The 13,893-nt window shown below is 38.4% G+C and overlaps 1 protein-coding gene across 1 annotated transcript in view; it reads left to right on the top strand.

Annotated features, from left to right (window-relative positions):
• ME1 (malic enzyme 1) overlaps positions 1-13,893 on the top strand; it is a 173,966-nt gene that overhangs the window by 142,830 nt on the left and 17,243 nt on the right. Inside the window, exons 8-9 of the mRNA XM_032184259.1 lie at positions 6,308-6,405; positions 8,161-8,274. Of these exons, the coding sequence (XP_032040150.1) occupies positions 6,308-6,405; positions 8,161-8,274 (212 nt within the window). The remainder of the gene's footprint in view (positions 1-6,307; positions 6,406-8,160; positions 8,275-13,893) is intronic.

The following is a 13,893-nucleotide window of genomic DNA, read 5'->3' as shown; positions in this document are numbered from 1 at the left end:
TGCAGTATAATTCTGTAAGTTTTTATTTTGGCATTATAGCCCGATTTCACTGTGCAGTGCTTCCCTCCATTATGGGCACAGAACCTGTGTTTTATGCCAAGAAAAATAATTTCAATACAGTGTAATTTCTCCATGCAAATAACTTCAGCGGCCATCATGACTTTAGGTGTCATTTGTTTTTAACAGCTGTACTGTTTAATTGCACCAACGTTTTATTAAAAACAACAGACCTTAAATAAAAATGTAGAACACATGCAATTTAAGATTTTTATTTTATCTCTCTTCTGTGTTTTGATCTAAAATACACACTCAGTTTTTAGCAGGCTGACATTTGAATAATTAGGAAAATTATACCTGAAATTTATGTTATGACCAACTTAACATTAAGTCAGTGCAGTTCTCACAAATCTGAATTTCTCTGTCAAGTGTTCTCCTTTTTAACAATTATTTTTAATGTTAATATTGTAAATGATTCACTTAGTATCTTGAAATTCCAGTTCTTGAAATCAAATTGAAAAAAGGTTTGGGGTTTGTCGTTGTGATGGGCATGGGGGTCAAACATGTTCTCTGACCAAAAATTTGGGAAAAGCTGGTTATACGATATCTAATAGCTCAAACATTGATATCATGTCTGAAATTCTGATGCTAAGTGAAAAGAGTACAAAAATTCTTTCCTAATATGAGGTGAAACAGACCTTGGGATTTTTTAAATTTTAAAAATAGAAATCCTAGCAAGACAGATACTATAGGGTTCTGTGAAATGCATTTTTCTTCCAGTAAATTTGTGATATCAACTGTCCATTACTTGATAGTAAATCTACATTGAAATCAACGTGCTTTCAAGTAAATTCCCTGCTTTAGTTTTTGTATGTTTTTCCTTGCACACATACAAGGACATGAACATACGAGGATTCCCCTCTTTCATTTTTTCCTCATTATGGGTGAAGAAAAATCCTGTCTCATCTTGGTCCTGGGCAGCCTGCTCTGGGTGTCCCTGCTTGAGCTGGGACTTGGACCCAATGACTGCAGAGGGCCCTGCCAACCTCAGCCCATCTGTGACTTTGTTCTGTATCCCTTTTCAAAGATGCCAAACGTTTGCTCTTTTAAAAAGGCTCCATTTCTCCTTTCCTGGAAACCTCCTTTCTTTGCACTCTGTGCTTCAGTGTGGGACAGAGCATCAGGCCCTGTGTGTGTTAAGCTTTGAAAAGTCAGCTTAATCCAGGGAGAGAGCTTCCAGCTTTTAAACGAGTGCCCTTTTGCTTCTCAGCAATGCTAGGTTGCTTCAGCCCTTGCTTACCTCCACACTGAGAGCAGGGACATGGGCAGTGCTGCACCGTGCTCAGGGGAGGGAAGCAAAGTGAGTGGAGAGGAGTCAAAGCCATCGCACAGGAGTGCAGCTGAACGGGCTGTGTGTTGGGGATGAGTCTGGAATGGGCCTTATAAAACAGCAGAGATTGGATTTGTATGGGATGTGAGCTACCCACAGCCTTCACCCCACTAGTAAACAAGATTACACCCTTTAGGTAGGATATTTGCTCTCATCTTTTCTCCCAGAAGGAGTAGAAGAGGGGAATGCATTTTCTTTTTCTGGCACTGTGTTATTTGGAAGAATGGCACTGTTGACATATGATTTCCATTATGTTGTGTATTGAGAAATAGGAGTCTTAGTTTTACCACTTCCTTATATTTTAGTCAAGAATGAATAATTCAGATTTTAGGATGTGCTGCAAAGCTTCCTCTCCTTCTGTTTGCTGGCTTTTAAAGATGATGTAGAGAAAATGACATGAAGGAAATGCTCATATTTGATTACATTTTTTAAAAACTTTAAATAATGTACAAATGCTTCAGTGCTATAAACCATTTAATTCTCATTCAAGTTAAACTGCAGACAATAAAAATAACTTCTCCATCCTTGTGTTTTGGGGCTTTTTCCCTCCTTTTTTCCTTAATTGTTACATCTGCTGAAAGAAGACTGCTCCAAAGTGTTTACACTGTGCCAACCCCAAAAAGGCTGCGGTCTCTAGGATTTCCTGTGACATATTCATGCTCAATGACACTACTTACAGTACCAAGGAAGGCTAGAGCATCTTGGACAGCATACAAAGGCTTGATTAAAAAAAATAGTGCATTTTGAAATTTCTCATCTAAATGTACACCTCTTTAGAAAAATACCGTCCTTTGATAAACCTGCTCTGGTTTTTCTTCTAGAAATGCTGTGAGAACACCTTTAACAGTGTCCATTTTATTCTGCACACAGTGGGTTTAACCTGTGCTCTGTGGGAGAGGGAAGGAAGGAAGCTTCTCTCCTTTGTACAGCGATGACAGTAGGAAAAGCAGCGAGATTCTGTTTCAGAGCCTTAACATTCACCAGAACTGGTGGGGCTTTGGCAGTTGGATGAGAATTGCATTTTGATTCTTCTCAAAGACTCGACTCGGTATTCACGGTGAAATTTAAGGTCATGCCATTAGTCAGAGCAGTTCCGGTTAAACAGATCTGCCTTTCACGTGGCCAGCTTTCCCCTCTTTCATGAGGAATGAATAAGGGAAGCTGCTGATGAGGAGTGATGACAGCTGCTGCCAGCAGCAAGTGGTGATAGAGAATTCAGTGCGCTAATAAACGGGGCCATTATGCTTTCTAGAGTCAAATGGCTGAATAAAACCAACGTAGAGTAGTTTTAAAATACCATTTTTAGAGCAGTTCAGTGCAAATGGTGATTCATGAGAAACAAAAACCTTTATATATTAATAGCTCTCCTAAACTTCCTTCTGAATTGTGCTGATAATGAACATGTGGGTAACAGTAACTCACATACCTTGCAAATAATTGGTGCAAAATTTGGTTGACTTTCAACATAGTTATATATTCATTTTTTTTTCATTTCTCTTTTTCCTTAAAACACAAAATGGTATTGTAGTAAAGTGTGTAAAAGTCCTCTGACTGCTCATACATAATCACAGTTCATTTTTCCAGCTAACAAACCTAGCAGGACATCAGCCATGAAGATAAGCATGATCCCAGCGTTCCCATTCACTATAAATTTACAGGGTTTCATTTTTTCCTCCATTGCCAGAAAGTGACTTGAAGAGCCACTTCCCCAACTCTCCAAGAGCGCTTCTGGTGAGGTGACCATGACTTGTGGCCACCTCCTGCCTGACAGAAGGGATGTCAGGGCTGGAAGCAGACTTCTTTTTCAGGAGGCCAGATCGATGGTTTTAAGGATAAGCCGTGTTATGTCAGCTTCTTCCTTCTCTCCTGCAAACACAGCTGTGTAACATAAAGTAGAAGCAAGCACTTGGCATCCAAAGAGAGGATGGGGTTTTATTGAAGGTTATGAGGATTGTTTGGTAGAGTACCAAGGGAAACTGAGAAGGCGGTCGGACTTCTCTGGTTTGCCATTGTTGGCCTTTGCCAATTTGGCACTTTCCAGAGGAAGACTTAATTTCGTCTGGGAAAGAACCAAGCAAACTCTTGGACACTGTGGTGGGGAAGTGTCTCAGCCTGACAGTTGGTGTTCCTGAAGCCGTGCCTCAGAGGAACCGTTTTTTATTTTATTTTATTTTTATTTTTTTTAAGAAATGTAGGTGAAGAGAGTAAATGATCTCAGCTCCAAGCAAGTAATAAAAATGACTAAAAATGACAAATTTGTATGGTCTAAACATTAAGTGGGCTAAGAACAAGGTGTCCTGTATTCCTGATGATCGAAGGGAAAAGTCATAATCACAAAGCACATAACAAACCATTTTAAAGCTCTACAGACACTCTTTTTTGAACTGTTCAGGTGGGCAAAGTGACTCTACAACAAACTTCGTAGCTTTAAAACATTTTCTTAAATTTTACTATTATTTTTTTAAGTAACCATTTATAATCCAACCTATAAGCCACTGATTCAAAGCCAGCTTTCAACACACAAATGTTGTCTTTTTAGGAGAGGTTTACCCAGGACTGGGTTCCTTCCTACTGCTGTTCTTTCAGATCCTTAGCTACCCGTGTTTGACACTTAGCAGCTTGTGTGCCCACAATATAAAGACCTGTTTTGAGCATCTTCTGGAGTTCAGCATAGAGATTACTGCCAGCTGAGTTTTAAACTTGGCTTTGCTTGTGAGAAAGACCTGTGAATAGCAAAAGCACATCATGCAGGGGAGCTGCATGTTGAAGGCAAATGTCCAATGTGCAGATTCTGGGCCAGGTGCTTTTGGAAGGTTAGTCATACCTTTTTCACACTTCTGAAGGAAAAAATCCGTAGCAACGTGAGCTGTCCCCTCAAAAGCAATGAGGTGGCTTGTGGGTTATTTCAGTTTGTGCCATGGTGATCAGAAACAGACTTTCAGGATCCAGCAGATCTCCTCGCATGTTACCTCAGGTTTCTCAAAATCAGTTTATAGCTTTGGGTCAGTCAATGACAGCCACTGCCTGAAGAAGACTTCGCTTCTTATTCCCAAAACTCAACAAGGGGAAGTTCGTAGGGCTCTCGTTCATATTCCTGTGGTTTGGCTCTCTCTCAATCAGATGGGCATCGTAAGTCTTCAAGGAGTGTTGAAACCCATTTTTCCACTTTGAACCCTTAATTGTTAGTGGCTGATACAGCTTTTTCAGTCCTGATGAAATCAGTGCTGTCTGCTATTGGTTCTTCAGAACCACCTATAAAAAAAAACAAAACACTTTTAGCAAAGCTTTTATGCTGGTATCATCTACCTCACCACCCTATTCCTGTCCATAGGATGTCTTTAAATGTGAACTTGCTGATAACTGATCTGCTTTCTTGGGTGTATTTTCAGTATTTACTGGATACAAGTTCCTTGCAGGAATATGGACCAGTTCTTCTGGTCCATTTTGAGCCTGTCCTTTAGTGACAATGACAAAATGACAATGTGTGAAACATGTAAGATGGGTACCTGAAGTTGGTATCCAGGAAAGGCGGCCTTCCTCCTCCCAGTGGGCTTGGCAGGGCAGAAGGTGTAAGTGGTCTGTGGACTGGAATAGCCAGATATCAGGCACTGGTGACTACAGCTGTCTTCAGCATGACAGAAGCTGACAGCTAGACTAAACAGTGCCAACAATTCATCCGAAGTAATGAGTGTAGATTTGGGTGCTGCAATTCAAGAAGGATACAAAACAAATGGATAAAGTCCAGAGGAGAGAAATGAGTGATGAGCGTTTCAGAAAGCATAACTTTCTGAAAGAGTGGAGGAATTGGAATTGTTCCCCCTAAGAAAAGCAGGTTGTGACACCATTAGTCTTCAACTACTGGTGTCAGGTTTTCCAATGATAGGTAAGACAAGAGGCTGAGATAGAAGAGGAAAAAATTTGGATGTGATATTTTCAACAAAAAGCATATTGAAGCACTGAAATAGATTGCTGAGGACATTGCAGAGGTTCTCAGGAGACAGAAACAAGGTAGACAAAGATCTGTCAGAAATAACGGAGGTATTGTCCTGTCATTGTGAACAAGTTTGGGTTAGATGCCTGCTTGAGGTCCCTTTATTGCCCTACTTTTTATTATTAGGTGTTTCTCACAATGAGGACCAAAATCTTTCTATTCTCATTCTCTGTAGTTTTGATTTAGAGAAGAAAGGCCTCTACAGGCTAACTCATAAAACTAAATTTTAACCTTTTTTCCTGTGGTGTAACTCAAATATAGATTTAAAAGGTGCTTCTAATGTTTTAGAGGCTGATGAATTGAAACCTCTTTCACAATGGACTGGAATTTTGATGGTTTTCAGATGCAGTAGGAGAGTCAGTGTCTTAAATAAGCTGGTCCTATACCTTTGGTTCCCTTGGCTTCTCTGTAAATGTTCGCGATTTGCTTGTCTACTCTGACAACCTCTACGTGAGAAGTGAAGGTTTTTTACAGTCTTATAGACATCACAGGATTTCCATTTCTCAAGAAAGCTGAAGAATTGTTCCTCCTGTAGGATCAGTGCAGATATCTGTTTCAATAATGAGACCATTCTTAACTTCCACTATCTGGAGTCCTTCAAAATGCTTCTTTCTGAGCTGTCCCATCCTTTCCTTCTGAAAAAGAGAGTAACTAGAATATTTTGTAACAGTTTGATTGCACCAGTCATGACACCTATTCAGTAGATTTAATCAATCGCATTTTAGTGTTAACTTTGAAGATATTCCCACCTGCATTTTATTTTCATAAAAACAAAGAACACAAAATTCCAGTTCCACTGAATATTTTCATATTAGGCTGTGTGTTTGTATCTTTTAGCTGAAAGATGCTGTGAAAATATTTAAAATATATGCCTAATCAATGCAATTTTTTCCAGACTGATCAAAGATAAACTTTTTTTTTCCTTTCAGGAACTGCATCTGTGGCTGTTGCAGGTCTTCTTGCAGCTCTGCGTATCACTAAGAACAGGCTATCAGATCACACTGTGCTGTTCCAGGGGGCTGGAGAAGTATGTGCTTTTACACAGCAGAAATTCTAGTCTGAAAATTTTTCTTAATATTTATTCAAGTTATATGTATTCAACTGACAAGAAGATTAAATGGGTGGAATGATCACTAAGGCCTGCTGAAAGTTGTTTTTTAATTTGAACATAAACTTTAAAAAGTCCTCTCTGACCATCCAGTGAGGCCTCATATTTTTTATATGAAATTTTGTGGAGATCTATTCTTAATTACTTCAGGTTTTAGCTCTTCAGCTGTAAGTTACTGAACTGCTCTCAATATAAATAAACAAAAAATATTGGAAAGATGAATAAACAGGCAGCCAAATGAATATCAGGCAGCCAAAGAGAATTTAAGTGAAATATATTTACCAGTGTCACTGTTACTTAGTAAGAAGCAGTGCCCCTTTGATTTTTCCTGTCATTAAATACAGCTCTTTAGTATTCTGCATGTCAAGATCATGTATTTCTGAAAATTTTAATGCACATCTATTTTTTGATACTAGTTTTTCAATATAAATTTCTAAGCTACTGGCACACAAGTGAAGGCTGTATTTATATACCAGACGACAGACACATTGTAGATGAGGCAAGTCTGCAGTCCCACAAAGGCTTTTGAAAAACATTATTCATAATCACAAAACCCCTTGATAGGTGCAGTAGAGTAACTCAGCTTTGTGTAGTCCAAGTATTTTTAATTAGATTCAAAATTTGCAGCTACTGAGATCAGGTCTGTAATTTTCAGAATTATTTACATCCATGTCTGTTGTATGTCAACACATTTTTACATCAAGATTGTCAGTCTCTGGAGTTTCTTCCCATTTTTGTTCCGTGTTCAACAGACATGAATCTATGGTCTAATGTTTTATTATTATTTTTATTTTGTATTATTTTATTAGTAGTAATAGTAATGTCAGTGTGCCTGTTGCTGCAAAGAGATAATGGTAGATATCATTCCAGCCTGGGAAGCTCATTCCTAAACAAACTATGTATTTCCTAAATAAAACTACCTATTTTTTAACTGTTAGGTAGAAATAGGGGAATCACACTCACTTGATTCTCAGTGAAACTGAATAATAAAGAACAAGAATGAGAATTGACCCCATTAAAATGTATGAGTTAGTAATCCAAAATGCTGAGTGGTCTGTTGGTTCATTTTGTTGCCTGCTTTTCAGTCAATACCTGTCTTTGGTGTGTTGGATAAAATATAAAATCCAGTAAGAATGATACGTTTCAGCAAAATATTGATAAGTGATTTTTTTCTTGCCCCTGCTTTCACTGGGAGCACAGCCAAGTCTAGAGTTACAAAACACATGAACAGTAGGTAAAAGGAGACTTACCTTCTTGATGGACATGTTAAAGAAAGATAAGGAGCAAAAATCCTTTTAGGACTGTATTGTACTTTCTGGCATGCAGTGTGGTTTTCCTTGGTTTAAATTGTGAAATAAAAATCTAATGAACAAAAAAAATATTCAAAGCAGAAAGAATATTTAATTATTTTGGTATTATTATTTGGAATAAATATTAGTTGTAACATTACAGTTTGTTTATGCTATCCACACTGCAAAGGCTGTTAAGATTTATCTATACCTTCCAGTATGATTTCTAACTACCAAATATTAGTATTTACTTCATGAAAAAATAATTCAATTTTATTGTTAAATAAAATTAAATAATTTATTTAAAATAATGGTTAGAGGAAAGAAGTCAGCAAGGGATTTCTTTCATTTCTGGTTTCATATGCTTCTTTTCTTTTTCCTTCAGGCTGCGCTGGGGATAGCAAACCTCATTGTCATGGCTATGGAAAAAGAAGGAGTATCTAAAGAGGCAGCTGTCAAAAGGATATGGATGGTTGACTCAAAGGGCTTGATAGTGAAGGTAATACAATTTTCTTAGAAACTTAATGATAGTTATTTGCAGTCTGTAGATAAAGGCAAGAGCATATTCTTTGTAAAAACAACTACAGCAGTTTCTCCCTCTTGACATAGCAAGCAGTTTTTCTTTTCTAAAGCGTATTAAATGACTGACAGACTTCCCTGTTACTTCAAGGGGAGTGTGATTGTGCCTGGAGTTCCTGCACCATTTCTGTTAGGGATGATCACACGATAAAGAGAATTTTTCAGCAGTTCATTAAAATGATATGTAAGGAAAGAAATGTTCAACTCGTGGGGTTTAATATTTCCCATGTTAACACAATTATTATTTGTAAGCACAGTCTTGTATGAAGATGCTCATGTATATGCTATTAGGATAGCATTCAAGATTCTTTTAAAAGGAGCAAAAATATTTTTGAAGGGAATATTTTCCTGGTGTTGCAAACATGTCATCCTTCTGTGAGAACTGAGATGTATTGCATCAAATAGCTTCTATGCACAGCGATATAGCTCATGTTGCAGATGTTGCGGTCTGCAGTGCTATCAACACTGCTCAGAATTTGAAGTTGCTGAGAGACTTCATCAGTCACCCTTACCTCATTCCTTCTGTGTGCCAAAATAAAGAAACATATGTATTCCATGTGCCAGAATAAAGAAACTGGTATGTTTTAAAAGGTGGTTATGTATTTAATAGTTTGGGAGCTACTTAAAAGAAATATATGAAAGGCTTGTTGGCTTTGCTTTTTCACCTTACATATTGGTTAGCTTTGTTTATGGTGATCTTTGTTCATGCTGCAGTCGTGCTGTGTTCTTTAGCTCTCTGATATTTAGGGTATTTTGTAATTCACATGACTTTGCATCAGGAGCATGCATTCTGCAGTCAATATCTGTGCTGATTTATTAAACAGCATCACAACACCTTTCACTCATCCTGATACAGGGAAAAAAGTAGGATCATAGGCACTGAGATGGGAAAATACTGTAAAGGTCATCTTGGACACCTCTTGCATAAAAGTAATCTGATCAGAAGAAAACTGGAACTTGCTACTGTGTAAGATACAGATGGTCTTCTGTTTGCTTGTTTGTTTTTTTAATGAGTGTTTTTAATGCTTTTGGTGTTCATCTAATAGTTGTAATGTACTTTGACACCAAACACAGATGAATGTATCTTGTATCTATGTATCTTTGGCTGTTGAAACTTAGAGGTTGCCCAACAAGAATGATACCTTGCCCAATTTCCTCCTCCGTAGGGACAGGGAATGTGATTACAAAAATAATACAACTGGGCTAAAATCACCTCCTGGTGGGTGTTACAAAAATTGACAGACACGAGCAGAAATAGAAGAGCTTCACAGACCTAAAGCAGTAAACCTGGTCTCAGTAGTGTGGCTGTCCTGCTGGGGTGGTTAGAAAACCCTTCTTCCCTCTCTCTTGTTCCCTCCTGCTGCTGCTAATTTGCTAGTCAGCCAAGAAGCCTTGCTTGTTGCTCTTGGTACCCAGCACCTTGCTCCCTTCACAGTTTCCAAATTTTCAGTACTTTGGTGACGGTATACTTTCCTCACCACCTTCTAGCTTCAGTGCTCTCAAGCAGGGCCAAAACCAATCAGTTACTGACACGGTCTGTACCTTCCTTTCTTCTGCTTATTCTTTCTGGTGGGCCTTTACTTGGGTTTTGTCCAAAAAGCAGTCCACTGAATTTCATGTCCTGCCTGGAGAATATTTGTGAACTGTTTGCGATAGCCAGACATAACAGTTGTCTGAGATAGATTAGGGCTGACCACTACTTGGCTTGCTCTGGAATTTGGGACCAGATGTTGATGCAAGCAGTGGGAGCCGACGGTGCACATTTTGAGTCATTGCTGGTTGTCCTGGAAGACCTGGAAGTGTCGGCCTCCAAGTCTGGCAGAGCTGGGGGGGCTAGAGAGCGGTTGGCCACTTCCAGCTGTGGTGTACGTGATGGCAGAGCCAGCTGGAGCTAAACGTTTGGGAGACTTCAGTGCCAAGCCTGAGATGGGCAGGAGAAAACTCACCTTTGGCTGAGGGCTCCGCAAGTCTCATCTTGGCTTTCCTCTGTAGCTAGATGTCCCCCCCCCCCCCAAAAAAAAAAAAAAAAAAAAAAAAGTACACACAAAAAAAGTCCTCCCAAATAAAAAGGAAATATAACTTAAGCCTCTTGAAGCTTGTGATTTAGCTGCCAGGACGTCATGCTTATAGGAAGTAAATAACTAAGCTCTTCTTGATTCATTTTCTGGCCTGAGAGGGAATGCCTTGATTTAGGTACACGTAGAAAATTATTCTGGCTTTAGGTGCTGCAAGACTTGAGGAACTTTCCAAACACTTAGAAATGAGATAAAAGAATGAGGAACGTTTTTGAGAAAACTGAACAATGGGAAGGGTTCTATTATCAGAAACCTTTTCAGTATTGCCAAGAGGAGATGTGTCAAACCACAGAATAGCTCACCTGTTAACAGCTTCTGGGTAAACTGAACTGACTGTTATTTCTTCCTGCTATCAAAGGTTTATCAAGGAAACCTGTACAGTGAGAGTCCCTTAAGATTTGTCCTATCAGAAACTGTCTGATTCAAAGAAGTGTACTGCAAACAGGGAGATCTTTCCAGTCCTACAAATATTCTGGGCTGTTGCTTTAGCAGTATGTGAAATAACAGAGCATCCAAAGATTCGGCAATTACTTTGTCCAAATAAATTATTTTTACATTGTTTTTATTCTGTTCTGTCCTTTGATCATTAATTTTGCAATGTATGATTATAATCATTGTTTCTCCTTTGATCTGCTTTGCATAGCATTTCAACTAGTACAAACCAAAGAAAAATAACCTTGAAACTTTTGTTGGCCTGAGTACGAACAGCTTCCACCTTTTCTCCCTCCCCCAGCCCCAAAAGCTGCCACGAAGTCACTTAGTTGGCTTTTGAGGCTGATTTTTCCTTTGTGGGTTTTTAATTGTTCATGTACAGCTGTGTTTTCATTTTCCTGTGTTTTATTTTTTTTTTTTTCTTTTCCCCTGGGAACCATCTTTCTTCATTAAACTGAGTTTGATGACCAACTTTTCTGCTATGTTGTGGTTAAAGAGTTGGTGGTGAAGGTTACATTTATTATACTGTCTATAGTTTTGTTCTATTATAGACCTTATAATGCTCATATTCAGGAGAGCACTTTTTGTTTGTTCATTTGTGTGTAAAATATGCTTTATACACCTTTTGAAGCTATCGTTCTCCAGAAGTGGATGAGGAAGGCTTGCAGATCATATTATGATCAAAATTTTGTCACTTGAACAGTAGGAATTTGCTCTTTGAAACAGACATCACTCCTCTTGAAATGCCTGTCCTACCTGTCCCATTCAGACAGAAATTTAATATTTGACTGAAAGATATTCTTAAAGTTGCTTTTGCACTCTTGTTTATTTGGAGATCATGTAGAAGTAGTTGGGATATCTTCAGTTATGACTTCTATCATAGGGACTGACTGATGAATGTATATTTACCTCTGTGAACACACTGATGGGTATTGTCTCCCACATTCCTTTTCTTTCCCACACGCTATTCCTATTTTTATTCTGTTAATCACACTATGCATAAATGTGTGATGTGTTGTGAATGCATTTGGTGTCTACTTTAAAGCTGCCATAGCGCTAGGCTCAGCTATGTTAATGGCCAAATCTTCACCCACAAACATCAAAGACAGTGAATTTATTTGTGTCAAGTGGCTGAGAAGAGGCAGAAAGCAAGGGACAGTATTGAGATGTTCCTTTGGGTGAGTTAATCCAGTCAAAAAAGAAAAAGATGAGGCTAACCACTGGCTGAGGATTTTAGTTAGGTACTGCAAAACCTTCCTGCGAGATAGTTGTTGAACTGCCTGGAGGGATCATGCAAATGTAAGGCACTTTTAACATTTAAAGGGACTCAACAGAATTCCTCCCTCTGCCAGGGATGGATGACAAGCTGGTGGGAGTGTTCCCATGCTGCAAAATGTAATCTACTTCTCCTGTGAAGTTCACCTGTAATTTGCAAGAAAGCCTACATGTTTTTGTAATGACACAATCCCTAGTGCAAAAGTGAAGTTCATCATATAGGGATGATGCCACCCTTTGTTTTGAAGAGGGTGTTAACATGGAGCAATGTTGCTTTTAACAGTTTTGTACTCCATGTTTTCTACTTCAGCACATCAATACTTTTGTCTAATTGAGTGCCTTTTATTTTAAATGTCCATCAGATGTGTGATTTCACCCCCTGTAAGACTGCGGATCAGTCTGGGAGAAGCCCAAACTGAATGTCAAGCACCATTTAGCATCAGCCAAGGTTGGGTAGTTGAATGCTCCAGAACATCAAACTGTGTAACAGGAGGGCAGCAATAGCGACCAAAACTTAATTTCTGTGATTCTAATTAATTAGGTTGAAGATACCCAAGTATCTGTAGATAATCTCCTAAAATGTTTTCAGAGGAATGTAAACGCCCCTCCTTTCCCCCTTCCTTCTCCCATTTGAATATCCCTGGCAAGCCATTGCTCATACAGTACAGGATTAACATTTAGAGCTCACAGAGTCGGGTATTTTCTTCCACTCTGACTATGATTGTTACTGAATTTTTCATGTGCTCCCAGTCAATTTTAGAAGTAATCACTTAAAAAAAAATAATGGGTTTGATAACCCATTTGATAACGGGTTTAATGTTAATTTTTATATACCACTTATTGTTATATCTGTCTCTTGGGCAATTTTTTAAATTATTTCTGCCTTGCACGTTAGCAAAGATGCAGTGTCTGGGTTATCTCCAAGGCACCATCATCACTTAAAGCAGTTTCTGCCTTGTTTTACTCCTGTACTATCCCAGCAAAGTACTCTGTTTGCTTTTTCAGTTACTCTTATGTCTGGGGAATTAGTCTGTGCAATTTCACCGTGAATTTATCTTGATCTATATGAAGTATAACTGTTGCAGAAAGGAAATGCATGAATTTGTCCTTGAACACTTGTGGCAACGTTCACTCGTACTTGAACAGTAATCTATGAAAACAACTAAGTTAAGGCAAAAGGATGATTGGTGCAGTATGTTCAATTAATACCCATGTTATTTTCTCTAAATGTGAAACCACAAAAAAATGGGGTGTTAAATTTATTAGCATACAGCTATTTCTTCTTTGACACCACGTTCCTTAGATGTTCTGATGAGATGATGCCTGATCTGGGTGGTTTATGGTTTCTTACACCCACGCTCTGGTATTGCAATGAATTAATTGTTTTGCTCCATTGTGTTTCTGTTGTTCTGTGGGCTCCTTACTTGCTCTGCTTCTCAGATCTTATCTTCTTAAAATAATTGTCTTTGTAACCTTTGTCCTGCCTGTTACCCTTGTGTGCTTATTTATATGGGAAGTGTATTTTGCGTGCTTGACAGGACTGAAATCTTCTAACAATGTGTTTTTTAGTCGACACCAGAATTATATTTCTTACCTAAATCTTATGTTTTACTGCCAACAATTATGGCAGTATCTGGTCAGAACGTTGTGTGTTTTTTTTCGGTTTGATGTTGTTTGTTTGATTGCTTGCCTGTTTGTGTTTTCTTTTTTTAAAAAGAATTGGTAGCAAACTGTATTAATTCTGCCTCCAAGATTTT

The sequence above is a fragment of the Aythya fuligula genome, chromosome 3 (assembly GCF_009819795.1).
Source record: "Aythya fuligula isolate bAytFul2 chromosome 3, bAytFul2.pri, whole genome shotgun sequence".
Taxonomy (NCBI): domain Eukaryota; kingdom Metazoa; phylum Chordata; class Aves; order Anseriformes; family Anatidae; genus Aythya; species Aythya fuligula.
This window is presented reverse-complemented; position numbering and strand designations above follow the sequence as displayed.